This window comes from Neodiprion lecontei, chromosome 2 (assembly GCF_021901455.1).
Source record: "Neodiprion lecontei isolate iyNeoLeco1 chromosome 2, iyNeoLeco1.1, whole genome shotgun sequence".
Classification (NCBI taxonomy): Eukaryota; Metazoa; Arthropoda; class Insecta; order Hymenoptera; family Diprionidae; genus Neodiprion; species Neodiprion lecontei.
In genome coordinates, this window is record NC_060261.1 from 13981896 (window position 1) to 13996834 (window position 14939).

The window sequence follows — 14939 nt, forward strand, 5'->3', positions numbered from 1 at the left end:
CGTAACGACCTGATACAAGTCACTTTAAAATAGCCGAGATATCTTAAGATGGTCAGTAGCATAAAAAAAAGTATCTGAAGAAGTCTTCTCTTTTCTTTTATTATCGTACATTCTTTGAAGTATCGCAATGGAAAACATCCACTCAAATAACAAAACACAGTCTTAGACTGTATGTAATTCATCAGGAAATTACACATAGAAAAAACATCTCAGAAAAAATTACAGCTTTTTATTATTGTATGAAAGTATGTCATTATACGACGTTTACAATCGTTGATATAATTCATCATGTTTGACATTTCATTTGACTATAGGTAGAAAGATAGCTAACGTAGATACTCGTGTTGAAATTATCTACTTTACTACGATGTTTCTCTGAAGAAATTCTGAAACATTCAATTTTCAAATGTGTATACTTTCGTCATACGATCCATCTAGATGGCCACAGAGCCCCGTCACTCTTCCTTGCAATGCAGTGCTCATAGCTAAAGCGACAGATCTTTCAGTCCATTCGAGGTCGAATGCATTATGTTTAGTTTGAATGATCAAACGATCTTGACTCCAAATCACCCTGAAATTGTCAGAATTAGATAACGGAGTGTCACTCAAAAGTTGCAGTCAGTTTCATTAGACGTTTATATTCACCGTAAAATATAATGAGCGTCGCCTTCCAGAACAGAAAGGCCATTTTCATGGTCGATCACCTCGCCATCAACAGTAACTGTAGGAATGGTATCGCTAGGAATAACTTCTACTGTATGATTGGCGACAGTCATCAATAGACCCATTTTTCTTAGAGGCTCAATTCGCTTGACAAACACCGAAAACATGTGTCTTTCAGAATCGCCAGTGAGCAAAGTCCATTTACTAGGAAGGACGAAGGGCATGATCCCACCATCCGTGTTTATCAAAACCTCAGGATAAATGGTACAGAATTCTAGAAAAACACGAGGATTCCAAGTTTACAGCGAATCACTAACCACGATTAAGAGTGTAAACCAACAAACTGAACTTACTGATATTATTGTTTCGCAATCTGACCAGTAAATCTTGGGAGAAACGAGTGTTATCCAACATCTCGATCCACCTGCTAGTGTCACCTATAGGAACAGCGGTGTACCTTTTTTCGTGCATGGGAGTGCGTACATCCAAATTCATACCTTCGTCACCCAGAGGAAATTCCGCGGCTATCTTTATTATGCCAGCTTCTGTATGGGCAGGATGTTGTGTTGCGTACGGCCACAGATTCACGTTGATCACATCGTCCATCCAGTAAATCATGCTCTTAAGGTGCTCAGGTATCTGTAAAACAAGTAATTAATTTGGATGTCATTTTTCGATATAGCTATACTGTGGATAAACCGAAAACCATATTAAGTTCAACTCCCAGCTTACATTCTTGTATTGCACAGTGTACGAGTATTTTCGGAGATAGGAGTGGAGAATGGCCTCATCTAAACAGCCGCGTGTCCTTGGTATCATGAAACTTTCGGCATACAGGTAAACAGGATTTTCGATATCCTTCTGGCATTTTCCGTTAATACTTGCATCCTTCAGCGCTTCGATTTGTTCGCTCGACATCTCACCCTTCATATTTATAATTACCGATGCGTCATCACGGACACACATTGTCGACTCAGAATCCTCCGTTTCCCCCATATTGATCATCAGTTTACCAATCGTTTCTTGTTTTATGGTCAGATTTCGATCCAAGAAGTCAACATTTGATCCTGAATAAATTTTGTGGCCATCGATGCAAATCTGTAACATTCTATATTGTAGTTACTTACATCGGTAGATCATTGGTTCGAATATTGAGTGAATATACATAAATAAATTTGGATTGGTCTGGTTTAAAAAAATATCGGAAACCCTTTAAATTGAATGTCCAACAAACTCTGATTCCGATGCAAAATGCATAGTTAGTGCAAACTGTTTCAAGGTGTAAATAATATCCTGCGTTAACGATCAATATGGCTTTAATAACGTTGATGAAGATATTGTTACATGATACAAATATGAATATTGGTTCAAGTACTGTACGTAAAGTGTAAGTAACGATGAAATATAATCGAAGTGAATTGGTTTACGAATTTCACGCAATATCAAGAGTACTACTCTGCTGCAGAATGTTTGACAAGATCCAAAAAGTACGAGGTAATGTCACTCGTTGTCACTTTAAACCAGAAACGTGTATCGGCACTAGCGAGTACCGATTTATAAGGGATGGGCAAAAAATCCTCACCAAACTTAAACATTACTGCGTATACCTTGAGATCTTTTTGTCCTGGTATAGTCCTTGTCATTTGAATTCGTAACTGATTGTTAACGTGCCCTTGCGTGGTAGCAGCGTTAGCGTTTATAGACCAAGAACATAACGGAACATTCGTCGACACAGTCTTAGCTTCTAGGGTTCCACGGAGATCCATCTTTACCCCAGGGAATAAGTTCAACGTTTTCTGTGTAGCTTCTTCAAAGTTTACGCGCATGTTTATATCAACCTGAAAGTAAGTACTCGGTAATTGCGTTTGGGATGATGAAATTTTGGATTTGTTTTCACAAGACAGTGACTGTAATTCCCAATGAAGTGCTTACCACAGAAGTTGGATAGACGATACTCGGTTCCAGTTTAGCAAGATACCCGCAAGTTCCAAGCTCGGGATTGATGAGTCCATAGAGATAGTATTCTCGGAGAGTCATAACTCCCAGAAGCAGCGAATTATCCCTAAATGGACATAGAATAGTTACTGAAGCTTGGATTCGGAAGTGTCAAGGCCAATGTGAAGTTGCAATATATGTAACTTAATAAACTTAGTAAAATATATGTAACTCACATTGTGTTTTTGTTTTCCTTGCTAAAGATTTCAGAGACCATATCAAATCTCGATCCTGGACGAATAATTCGCTCGCAGTCATACTGGTGCATGCTGAAATGTAGTCCTGTATCTTTAGAGTCAACGTTCACTAGGCTTATGTTTTTCTTATGCTTCAGACCCCTGGTAATCAGTTCGGCAGGGTGACACATTGGACAATGCCGCTCGAGCACGCCTTCTTCAGCTCCAATCACCATCACATAGTTCTTGGCATGTGACCGTATTCCAGAGACGGAATATTCTGTAAGAGGCAGTCTAGGCAAACTTATTTTAATATTTTTGGCTTCTTTGTTATAGCCGATGTTTACTGCAATGGGTAGACTGGTATCAAATGCCGATACTCGTCGAATTGCATGCCATGTATCTATAATTGGATTGTAGACTTCCATTGAGTAATATCCATGCCGCCAATGTCTTATGGAAGATTCAATTTTCACGTTCAACGGTGATTCGGTAACATTACCGATTTCGACCTTTCCATTCATTATCTGCACGCTGGGAATTTGAGTGTGAAAAACAGTTGGCAATCCAAGGTCATTTGGCACATGCTGAACGTATAGTTCATCAAATTCGGTGTGCATTTTGGCAAATGATAAATCATTAGGTTCAGACATCAGTCTTCTTATGGTATTTTGCATGTTCGTTAACTCTTTGGCATCAAAGTGACAGGTGTATATAGTACGGTCCTGAATCATTACAGCTATTTCGACGTGTACTGGCTTCTTCTGCGGCATGTCTTTGTTTGCCATGTTCAACACATTGTGTATCTCTTCTATATGAATAAACGGTTTGTCCATAGCACTGCCCCAGATCATGTTCGCAATTACATCATCAACACCTTCAACCCGGAGCCACAACTAGATCACAACAAATATGATTCATTATCATGCTGGAGACAAAAAAAGAATCTTCAAAACTCAAAGATCGACAATACGTACCGTTCGATGGCTCACAGGCCTGCGATGGTTAAGCGTTTTATATTCAATTACAGCAGAAGATGGATATCCAGTATGTTCGTCAGCAGTCATCATTAGGTTGAAAGATTCCCCAAAACCGAACTTTCTGTTCTCAAAGTCAACAGTCCAAGAACCGGTAAGTATGCCAGAGACTGGTCTTACTCTAATGAATCGTAAAAGTTTGCGAGCCATTTCCTTCATAGGTGCCATGCAAGGACTCATTGTATTTGACAAACTCTTCATAGTCGTGTAGTGAAAATTGTACAAATGCTCGTTCTTTTCATAGACCATGAACCAGTAAAGATTCATCAGCCTTTCCATACGGGGTGGTTGTTTGATCAGAATGGTGTACGCACAAACCCTCAACTCCACAGGTAATTTCGTGTTCGTCAAAATTGGCCAATAGAGATTATGAATATACTCAACGTCATCTGATGACTCCAAATTGACTATCATTGCATGAAATCTAAGATGGTCAGGCCTCTCGGATATCATTAAATCACCGCGAATGATCGGTTCTAAAACCTCCCGTGCGCCACCGATTCTAATATTTCTCAAGGCGTGCAAATAGACCATTTTCATTTCGTAGGTAGGCTCACCTGTAATATTTTTTATTTATTTAATTATTATTGAGTCTCTTGATACTGGAATTCGTTTGCTTCTCCATACTTACTTATCACGTGGTCGTAATAGTGCTTGACATAACGCTTAACAAGATCCGGATCCATGCTGCGATGGTACTTCTCTGCGTGCTTGTAAGTCTGGTAAATCATAGTAGCGAAACAGAGAATACCAGTCCTATGGATTCCCAGTGACTTGTCCGAGGCTTCACCAGGGTCCGCCAGGGTGATCAGACTCTCCATTTCTACCAACAACGTTTCCGTAGGCACACGAATATTGTACGGTAGTTTACTCAACATGAAAATGGCCATTTGAGGTGTGACCTTGTGTTTTCGTATCAAGTTTCGCGTAAGTAAGCATGTTGCATCAGTTCCTGCATGAACGATCATATGCAGGAATACTGTCCTGTTGAAACATTGAAAATTGAACTTCATCTTATAACTACTACTATTTCGTCCAAAGAATACCTTGCATTTATTGCTGCTGCATTCAATATACTACTCTAGTAATATCCTATGAAAATTAATGGTGTACTCAACTTGCAAAAACAAAGGTCAAATGCTATTTCATTGAGAGTACGTACCTAACTTTGTCTTCTTTAGTAGAGGAATCTGCTGCAATATTGTTGAAAACATGTTCGAGAGACGCAAGATCCATGTAACTTATTGTGTTTAAAATGCGGTTTATTGTCTGCCCGTGTTTTATTTCCGGCGATGTCATATCCAAATTATTTTCAGTCATGTAGTCAACAGCTTCCCCCAGCATCTTCATTAGTTGCGTAGCCACATCATCAAGATTAACGACGTGACGTCCGTGGGTAAGATCCAAACCGGCACGAAGAGCATAGCCATGGTGTGATCTTTTGAACTCAATATCGTTCAGCAATACCATTCCTGTCACGTTCAGCTTGGGTACCAAATTATTTTCGAATGGAACCAAGGACATCAATTCCATCGATTGGCTGTAAGTGATACCAAAAAATCATCTTTATATACAAATATCATCTGAAGATAAAGTCACTCGTGATTTCATGACACCCTTAATTACTTTGCAAGAATATAGTGAGCTTCGGTTTGAGCCTTCCATGGGAAATAATTAAGGACTCCGTGGGCAACCAACGTCTTAATCAGAAGATCTTTTCCGGTATGTTTTATATGAAAGACCCTTCGACTAGCAGCAGACATTGCATCCTGAGAAGATAAAAATTATTTTGGGTACGTTTCACCAAATATTCACGGCATAAAATGTCAGTTTTAATTTTTCGTTTATTGAAGTATGTTTCCCGATCGAACTATATCGGTGCTCGTAGTCTCTGTAGTAATGATTTCCGTCTTACCTCTTCATCGATCAAACAGCTCTCTGTAGACTCCTTGGAATTAAAGGTATGTTGATCAAACTTCTTACAATTCAATGGATTCATCATTTTTGTCACAGTGAAGTGTCCCTCTTCAAGGTCCAGTGTACGGTGGACATCGTAGGCAACGGCACACTGGCCGTATATGGAATTCTGGTAGTAACAACCAAAGAGAACATTATATCGAGAACGAATGTTCCCCTCAACTGTTACCTACCTCTCTGGTAAGAAAACCATGCGACTTTATGGGCATTTCAAGATGCATCGAGGAAAGGTCCAACTGAAGCATGGAAGCAATCGATTGCTTCATATTTCGAGACCATCCAGCTTCCTGCTCATGCACCATCAAGCCTTTCACCTTGAATTAAAACACAGTTATTTTCAAATAATTTCAAGGATCGCAGAAGTAGATAATGAAAATAAGTTTGAAAATTATTTCTCTGAATTCTTGACCCACCTTGCCGTCGTCATCAAAAATGACGATAAAGGGATCGTTGATCACTTCGGCGACATCGGGAACAGGAAGCATATGATCCGTAATTTTTTCGAAATGTTGAATCTCACCATTTCGAACACCGTGTGTAACATTGAGAGTAATGTGAAAGGCATTCTTCAGACTCGGATCACTGAGATGAGGTGTCACATGCATGACACCGCCAATTACGAATTGAGAAGCATAAGGAACGGGTTCAATATTTCCTACTTTTACATCCGCATAATACTTGTACGTTGTGACTTGGTCTCGAGGGAAAAGACCTGTGAATAGAAAATAAGATCGGTAAGCCCGTTATACCGTTGCGTTTGCAAGACCCACAGGTAACTGCATCATGTACTAACCTGGTAGCGCCCTCGCCAATGCGAAACAGGCAAGCAGACCTACAGAAACCCAAAGTATGTTTAATTTCACTAAGTTCAGTGGTCGGAAATAGTGAAACTCCATCGTGAGTACATATCAACATTAAGACAACATTTGAAAAGAATCGTGACGAAAAATGTTCGTGAGTTGTTTTTTGTTAAAGAAACGAGTGTATATAAACCATCAGATGAAGAAAACGGGTTTGCCTTTGCTTTTTTACTTACCTGCGACGAGCAGCAATGGTTGTCTCATGGTGAAAGACTAATTCGCAATTGCAGTGCGTTTCCTTTTTATATTACAAGATACCAGCCTGATAACCCTGCGAACACTCCGAGTCATCTGCATCTCCAGATGCACTCTTACAATCGCATGTAGGAGATCCAAAAGTGACCGCTAATTAAAAGGAGAGACTGATGAGCTAATACGCTGTTTTTTCGAAATCAGCCTTCATTTTAATGTGCAGTGACCGTGACGATCGTACAAAAGCAATATATTTTCTTCATTACATTATTCCGCATTGATTACTAATTTTTAAATATAAAGTCGTATTATCCTTAGACTTTTACTATATAAGCAGTGGAGCTGGTGAAGATGATTTCTATGGCAAACTAGAAAAAAGGCAAATTGTAAAACGTTATCGAAAATCATAGTTTTTTTGGAGTATTTTCAAAGAAAACTACGATTATTCATAAATATCTATGAAAATTAACAAATGAAAACATGAGAAATAGTTCCGCATACATTTCGAGAAAATAGAACAAAAAACTATGAGAAACTACCACCGTAGTTGAACGGAATAATTTCTTTCGATTAAACAAACCAAAACTACATCGATCTACGAAAATCTAAGCTCGAAATTCGAAATGCTGAAAAGCACAATTTTTTGTAAACTCTATGAATTCTCATTAAAAAAGTACGAATTTTTACGAAATTTGTGATGATTGACAATTTTAGAATTCAATTTAGTTCGATAAGGTTACGAATATATATGAGAAAGTATAAAATACTATTTTTGAGCCACCGCTAGATGTCGCATCTCTCTCACAAAGAAAACTTATTGCAGACAAGTCAAGTTCCTCGCAAAATTCGGAACTACGTTCGGAAACTGATCTTCTTATTTTCTGATTGTGATTACGATCTTGGGGGATTAATAGAATCTGCCGTATACTTTCAACTCGTCTTATCCCAACAGCTGAGGTTTATGAAAAAAACTAACATATATTATTTTATTAAACCAGGAACCCTGGTGAAAATAATTCTTTGAATTAAAATTATAATCTACGAAGAAATGCGAAAATCTACGAAAAAATACCAATTGTTACGAAATCTGAGTTCAAAAACTCATGTAATTATTTTCATCAGAGGAAACATATAATAATTGGAATTAAAGTCATTTTTCTAAACTTCATCTGTTTATTTATTCAAACAGTTCAAATCCAGGAAACGAATTTGTTCACCTTAGATTTGAACATACAATAATAAGAAATTCAATTGGAATTCTTAATATTTGTAGGCTTCCTAAATTGTTTAATGGGTTAACAAAGTTTTTGAAACAAAATCAAAAGCACGTATATTGTCTGCATTGGTAGTATAGCTGCAATTGGTCGATAACAAAGTGTTACAAAAAATTAGTTGACTAAAGACAAATATGCACGCGCCATGACAGGGGTATCATCTTTCGAACCCATTGTATCTGTATACAGATATATTTCACAAGACTAAATGAACTTGATTCATTTTACACCAACACGCTGCTACTCATAGATACAGTAATCAAATGACCATATCTTCGGTTGTTTCGTTCTGCTGTTATTGTAGTCTCGCTGAGATAATTTTACAAATAAACTCTTTTCTTGGTTGGTCAAAACCATGGTCATATCCTTCACTGGACTAGATAGCCGGAAATTAGGTCTTTGAATCAAAAATTCCATTAGGTCCGTCAGATGAAACGTCGAAAAAGAACTGACACGTATTTTTTCTTTTTTCAATTCAATGTTTATTAATCAAGATATAGCAGTTCGAAATTGACGCGTGACGTCACAATGTGCACAGATGTAGTTATACTAGAATGTGAACATTATGACGTCACGCAAATTCAACTTACTATATATTTGTTACTAAACATTGATAGAAAAAGGAAAAAATATGTACGATTATGTTTTGTCATTCTATCTGACGGACCTAACGGAATTTTTCACTCAACGACCTAATTACATTATAAAATTGTTTACGAGAATAACTAACGCATGAACAATAAAATTGAAACTTATTTAGTTGATTTATCAATTAAACAAAATTTATTTATAACTCGTATATAGGTATAAAACAAAAATATTTAATAACAACAATGCATCTGGCTTGTGTTACTCAATTTCTATTATTTACCTCACGGAAAAAAAGCTCAACTTGGGTGTAAGTTCGTACCCCCAACTCATAGATAATGCTAATTTCGCATAAGAAAAAAGTTAGTGGTGCGAATTGAACCCAAGTTGGGTTTTTTCCGCGAGGGTTGAATAATACAATTCAAGTAATAAAGACGGCACCATATGACAGGGCTGAATTTAATAACGTTAACGTATCGAAACGTCGAAACAAAAATTATTATTTTGCATCTCTCGAATACCAGTAGAAATTTAATTTACAAAATTTGACAAGGAAAGGTATTGAGATGTGCCCCCCCCCCTTCCCCCCGATTTTGTTTATTTTGGAATATGTCATGCAATTGATTGCATGCAAATACAAGCAATAGTTTCTTAGTTATAAATAATTTGTTACTTTCAACCCCTGCGATTTTTGACCATTTAACCCCATGGTAATCGGACAAAATGCATTTTTCATTATTCGCCATGAGAATCACCATCCAATTGGTTTAGTTTAAACATCTCAGCTGAAAGCATGCGAAACTGAAAAACTACCACTGGGAATGCCCAACTCTGGGGATTGATTTCGCCCCTTCAGACTATTTTCCGCAGATAACAAAACATACTTATCGTTTAGATTTTGATGAAGAATAACATATCCCAAAATGAAGGAAATCGGGGGCTCGGTGGGGGGGGGGGGAGGGGGCACCGGCACCTCAATACCTTTCCTTATAAGTTTGTTAATGCTGCAGTAATGGTTTACTAAATTTCAAGTAATCCTAAAGTTGCACAATAACGATTTTTTTCAAACATACATCGCTACATTAACGTTACAAATTTCAGCCTGATACAATATGTTAGCCTGATGTTTAATTGCCTGTTTTCCTGGCACTAAATTTATGACTACATTATCACCGTTGAACTTGACCCCTGGTAGACAGATACACAATACAACCTACTTCCCATAAATGTGCAGTTTTTCAGCATAAACATATTTTATCACCAACGATATTTATATTAATTTATAAATAGTAATCACATGTTTTTCCAGCGTAGTCACTCTGTGGTAATAACACTCCACAACCAACTTACTCATATTTTACTTACGTATTGTATGTATTCCATTGTAATCTCATTATGTGACTAAGGATCATTGAATGTTACTGAATATTCGAATTTTGAAGCTGTTATATAAACCGTCCCAAACCACAATAATCTTTATACTTTGAAAGACAGTCAATGAGATTCCATGGAACACCAATAACCGTCACTGTTGTCAGTTTCCGGCTGAAATTTGAGCGTTAAACTCATTAATCCTCTTAAGCATTGGTAGTTCATACGTTTTCTGAGAAACTAAAGAATGAATTACAGCAAACATCTAATGAAAAAAGAGAAACACATGCTCATCATTATGTAATATATAATTTATTACACTAAATTATTACAAAAATAATTTTTCATTTCTGTTAAAGCTTTGCTACGGTGTGAAATCTGGTTCTTAATGTCCTTGGGCAATTCCGCATAAGTCTTGTCGTATCCGACTGGCTGGAAGCATGCGTCCCACCCAAACTCCCTCGTCCCTCGTGGATTGACTATAACCCCATCAGTAATACCTCTAAAAATACTAACATCGCCATCGGGATCACCGTCACAGTATCCAAAAGTACACACTGCTTGAGCTGATTTGTCATTCCAAGCAGCTAGCATTTTGGGGAGACCATCAACACCCAACTTTTCCATAAACCACTTAATATATGGCCCGGGGAGACCGTTCATTGCATTGAAACACAAAGAAGTATCTTCTACCACAACTGGGCCATTAACTATTCGCGCTGCAGCTCTGCACTTATCCTTGCATATGTCATCGATTTCTCCTTGATATTCAGGTAGATCAATCTTCCTGCTTGTGATGTCTCTCGGAAAATTCTTTCCTAAAATTGCTATCACTTCTTCAAGCTTCTTCGCATTTCCAGTTACGAAAACTATCGTCTTTGACATTTTCAATCTTCACGGTTAGCGCCCTGAAACAAATTAAGTATTCCTCCTAAAATCTGATTCAAAATCTTCCTAGTACGTCTAATATTTCGCTAATCAGACAATAACAAAGGACAAAATATATGCAAGTCGGTTAGCTTGGATAAACTTTTGACACGTGGTCCTCTTTTGTTGGCAACGCTGTTGGCCGTAAAATGACGTAATAATAATAAAAAACCAGTTTTCGAACGTGTGACGAATTGGTTAGTGACAGAAATTCATGTATCTCATAGCTTACACGTATTTCTTTTTATTTTCTCTTACTAAACCATGGAATATTCAACAGCTACTTTACTGAGAAAAACCAAATACTTTCTTGGATGTCTCAACTACAGTCTCAACCAAAAAGTGTGGAATAGGTTGGTACGACGAGTAAGGCAAAAGGCACACTTGTTGCCAATATGAAACAGGCAACACAACTTTCCCTAGAATAGAACCAAACGACGGACATTTCCATCCAGAAACCTTCAACCTAGCTGGTATCACGAAAAGCCGAGCGTTGGAAATCTCCCTACTCATCTCTGGCAGCACTGCTGCTGCGTCAAATCACTAGACAGCTGTTAGTAACATCTAGGAAGTTACTAAACTGCTGCTGCTTTCTGCTGCTCATGAAATTCCACCTTTACACTGTGCAGACTGCAGTGTGCAGAGCTCGGCAGAGCCAAGTTGAAATTGAGAGCCTGTGTCATCTGTGATCTGTGTTGACTGTTGAGTATAAGCGGCAACTAATCTATTTCCGACGTTTGTGAAATAACTGATCAAAAAATGCCGAGTCAAGAGGTCTCCACAGCAAAAGTAGTGGTTCATCCACTAGTTTTATTGAGTGTAGTTGATCATTTTAATCGCATGGGAAAAATTGGTAACCAGAAAAGAGTTGTCGGCGTATTATTGGGCTGTTGGAGAGCCAAGGGAGTATTAGACGTGTCCAACAGTTTTGCAGGTTAGATTCTATCCTTTAGTTATTTATATTATTCTACCACCTCTGGCTGCTTAAGCAGGTGAACAAAATACTCTGCAACTTGTTATTGAACTCATTATTGAGTAGTTTTTATAATACAATACATTTATTTTTGCAACTTCTAGTCCCATTTGACGAGGATGACAAGGATAAATCAGTGTGGTTCCTCGACCATGACTACCTGGAAAACATGTACAGCATGTTCAAAAAAGTTAATGGTAAAGATTTTTATTGAACATAATTCATATTCCTTTTGATTGGACCCAACAAAGAATTATCACCAATCTCTAGTGATGCAAGTTAATAGAGTCGCCGATGAAAAAAGCGAGCGCTGCCAAGTCTAATACTACTATAAATTTCTGACTCTTCAAACATTATATCCACGTATGTTTTTCACTGTGAAAGCAATGATAGCTCCGTCAAAGTCTCTTATTGTTAGACAATGAATTGGCAACAGCAAAAAATGGTAGTATATTGCCATATTTTTTCAGCGGTTGATGCTATGATATCTTGATTTCAGGTTTTGAGTTCCTTGTATTCTAATTCGTCAATAAGTTTGATTCTATTCCGACATGGCTTTGCAAGAATAATCGATTGCGCAAGTCACTAAGGGCCTAAAATTCCATAAATACTGAAACTTATTTGAATTGCCGTTCTTTTGTTATTGATGTCTGTTCGATTAAAAACAATTCGACTAGTGCCCCATTGATTATATGATGCATTCAAAAGATAACCCTGCATCGCTATACAACATGTACCTAACAATATTTGAATTTATTTTAGCTCGTGAAAAAGTGGTCGGCTGGTATCATACAGGACCAAAATTACATCAAAACGACGTCGCGATCAACGAATTAATCCGTAGGTATTGTCCCAACTCAGTACTGGTAATCATCGATGCCAAACCCAAGGACTTAGGTCTTCCCACAGAAGCGTATCAAGCTGTTGAAGAAGTCCATGACGTAAGCGTCTTACTCTAGATACATCGCAATTTATGATTTTCTTAAATCTTGTTCATTTATAGATTTTCCTGCATCAATTAAACCAACATTGTCTGTAGATCTGGCTAATTTTCTATGATCTAAACTTTCTTATAGCACACTCAAAGAAGGTAACTTATCATTACTGTGCATGCAGCAGAAATAACAAAGTATTTCGTCCCCATGATTTATATTACCATTTACCAGAACTGTCAAAAGTCTTAATACAATTACCAATTCACTGTGGAATATATTAAATTTTGCTAACCATACGATAAAAAGGTGGCTCAATTGACGTAAACGGCCTAATGTAGATGAAAGACTCAATTATACATACTATTTGCTTGAATCAGGATGGATCACCAACTTCTAAAACCTTTGAACATATTCCGAGTGAAATCGGAGCAGAGGAAGCTGAAGAAGTTGGAGTCGAACACTTGCTCAGGGACATCAAAGATACCACCGTCGGTACACTCAGTCAAAGAATAACGAACCAATTACTTGGATTAAAAGGACTTCATGCCCAAATTCGAGAAATTAAGGACTACCTTATCCAGGTTCGATCGATCTATGTTTCTACTACATATTTCTCACGTATAGCTCATACCCAATAACACCCGATTATATCTTCATTGCAAATAACAGGTTGGCAATGGGAAACTACCGATCAATCATCAAATCGTTTATCAGCTACAGGATATCTTCAACTTGTTACCTGACATGTCACAAAACACGTTTGTCGATTCACTCTATGTCAAAACAAATGATCAAATGCTGGTAGTTTACTTAGCAGCTCTTGTCAGGTCAATCGTAGCACTGCACAATTTGATAAACAACAAATTAACGAATCGAGATGCAGAGAAAAAGGAGACTGATAAGAAAGAGACGAAAAAGGATGAAAAGAAAGAAGATGAGAAGAAAGATGAAAAGGAAAAGGCAAAAGTTAAATGATTTATACATAATAAATGGTGTTGAATACTGATAAATTATTTCACTGATGCAATGAGTAATTTGATTTCGTCGCCTATGTTATTTTAAACCAAGCCGAACTCATTTACGACCTAGACGGAATGACACCACAACTTAATCTATTTTCAATAATAATGTTATTACTTTCCTCGTTACAATGAAAGTGATCAAAGTGAGATGATGGAAAATTGTAGTTTCTCGCAGAAATACGCCTTAATATTACATCGTTAGACTTTGATGTATTTAAAACAGCGATTACGAAAAAGTGTAAACAGAACGTGTTTTTTCTTTTGTTTTTCGAATTAAATGTACTCGTATCTATATGAGAGTAACTTGAAACTCAAGATTCTCAAACGTTATTAAATTCACGCAGAAGTTTCAAATTTTACTAATTGTAGTTTTGTTACTGCTGGTTTGAAATAAACCTAAATGTTCATTAAGCGCTTAGTTCGTGTACATATTCCTCCTGACCCGCGAATTACGTGACTTCATTATCGAATAATTTATACACTGATTCTGAAAACCTCCAAACATTCTTTTCAACTTTTAGCCGTATTGTAACAAGAATAAATAGAACGATACCATCGATATAGCCGTACTTTTGTGATTCACAACCAGTATACATGCCCCACGAAAAAGATCATTTACAGTTTTGCTCTCACGGAACATGTTTTTACGCTGCAGCATAAACGGACCTTGACTAACATTGTATTTTATAATAAACGTAACTTTCTTGACTAATTTATTATTTTTCTATCGTTTCCTTCTCTGAATCCGAGGTGATGCGCATTTCTTAGTCTCATATTTGCTAAGAAAGCCGTCGTGAAAATCAAATCTCAGCGAACTTAACTCCCCGAAAAAAATGATACCATTATAGCGGACTCATACCAATCTAGCTACTTTAGCCAAGCGATCCATTGATTGACTCATAAATTGCACGCACGGAATATGTATTTCAATGCTAAATATAAAATTTGT

General features: G+C 37.3%; 3 protein-coding genes across 3 annotated transcripts; 1 reads left to right on the top strand and 2 right to left on the bottom strand.

Annotated features, from left to right (window-relative positions):
* Nucleotides 1-209: 209 nt before the first annotated feature.
* LOC107224018 lies at nt 210-6983 on the bottom strand. Its single transcript, XM_015663959.2, has 16 exons — nt 6885-6983; nt 6642-6680; nt 6262-6560; nt 6022-6162; nt 5787-5957; nt 5498-5640; nt 5034-5411; nt 4503-4855; nt 3812-4428; nt 2835-3730; nt 2596-2725; nt 2271-2501; nt 1396-1761; nt 1017-1302; nt 646-937; nt 210-571 (listed from the first exon to the last, which is right to left on the bottom strand). Exons 1-16 carry the CDS (start codon nt 6910-6912, stop codon nt 403-405), a joined length of 4539 nt encoding a protein of 1512 aa, XP_015519445.2. The 5' UTR covers nt 6913-6983; the 3' UTR covers nt 210-402.
* Nucleotides 6984-10426: 3443 nt separating this feature from the next.
* On the bottom strand, nt 10427-11447 carry LOC107222697 (inosine triphosphate pyrophosphatase). Its single transcript, XM_015662209.2, has 2 exons — nt 11293-11447; nt 10427-11041 (listed from the first exon to the last, which is right to left on the bottom strand). The coding sequence occupies exon 2, from the start codon at nt 11016-11018 to the stop codon at nt 10449-10451; it is 570 nt and encodes a 189-aa protein (XP_015517695.2). The 5' UTR covers nt 11019-11041; nt 11293-11447; the 3' UTR covers nt 10427-10448.
* Nucleotides 11448-11691: 244 nt separating this feature from the next.
* On the top strand, nt 11692-14702 carry LOC107224564 (26S proteasome non-ATPase regulatory subunit 7). The gene is made up of 5 exons (XM_015664703.2): nt 11692-11994; nt 12138-12230; nt 12796-12974; nt 13346-13549; nt 13638-14702. Exons 1-5 carry the CDS (start codon nt 11820-11822, stop codon nt 13941-13943), a joined length of 957 nt encoding a protein of 318 aa, XP_015520189.1. The 5' UTR covers nt 11692-11819; the 3' UTR covers nt 13944-14702.
* The last annotated feature ends 237 nt before the right edge of the window (nt 14703-14939 follow it).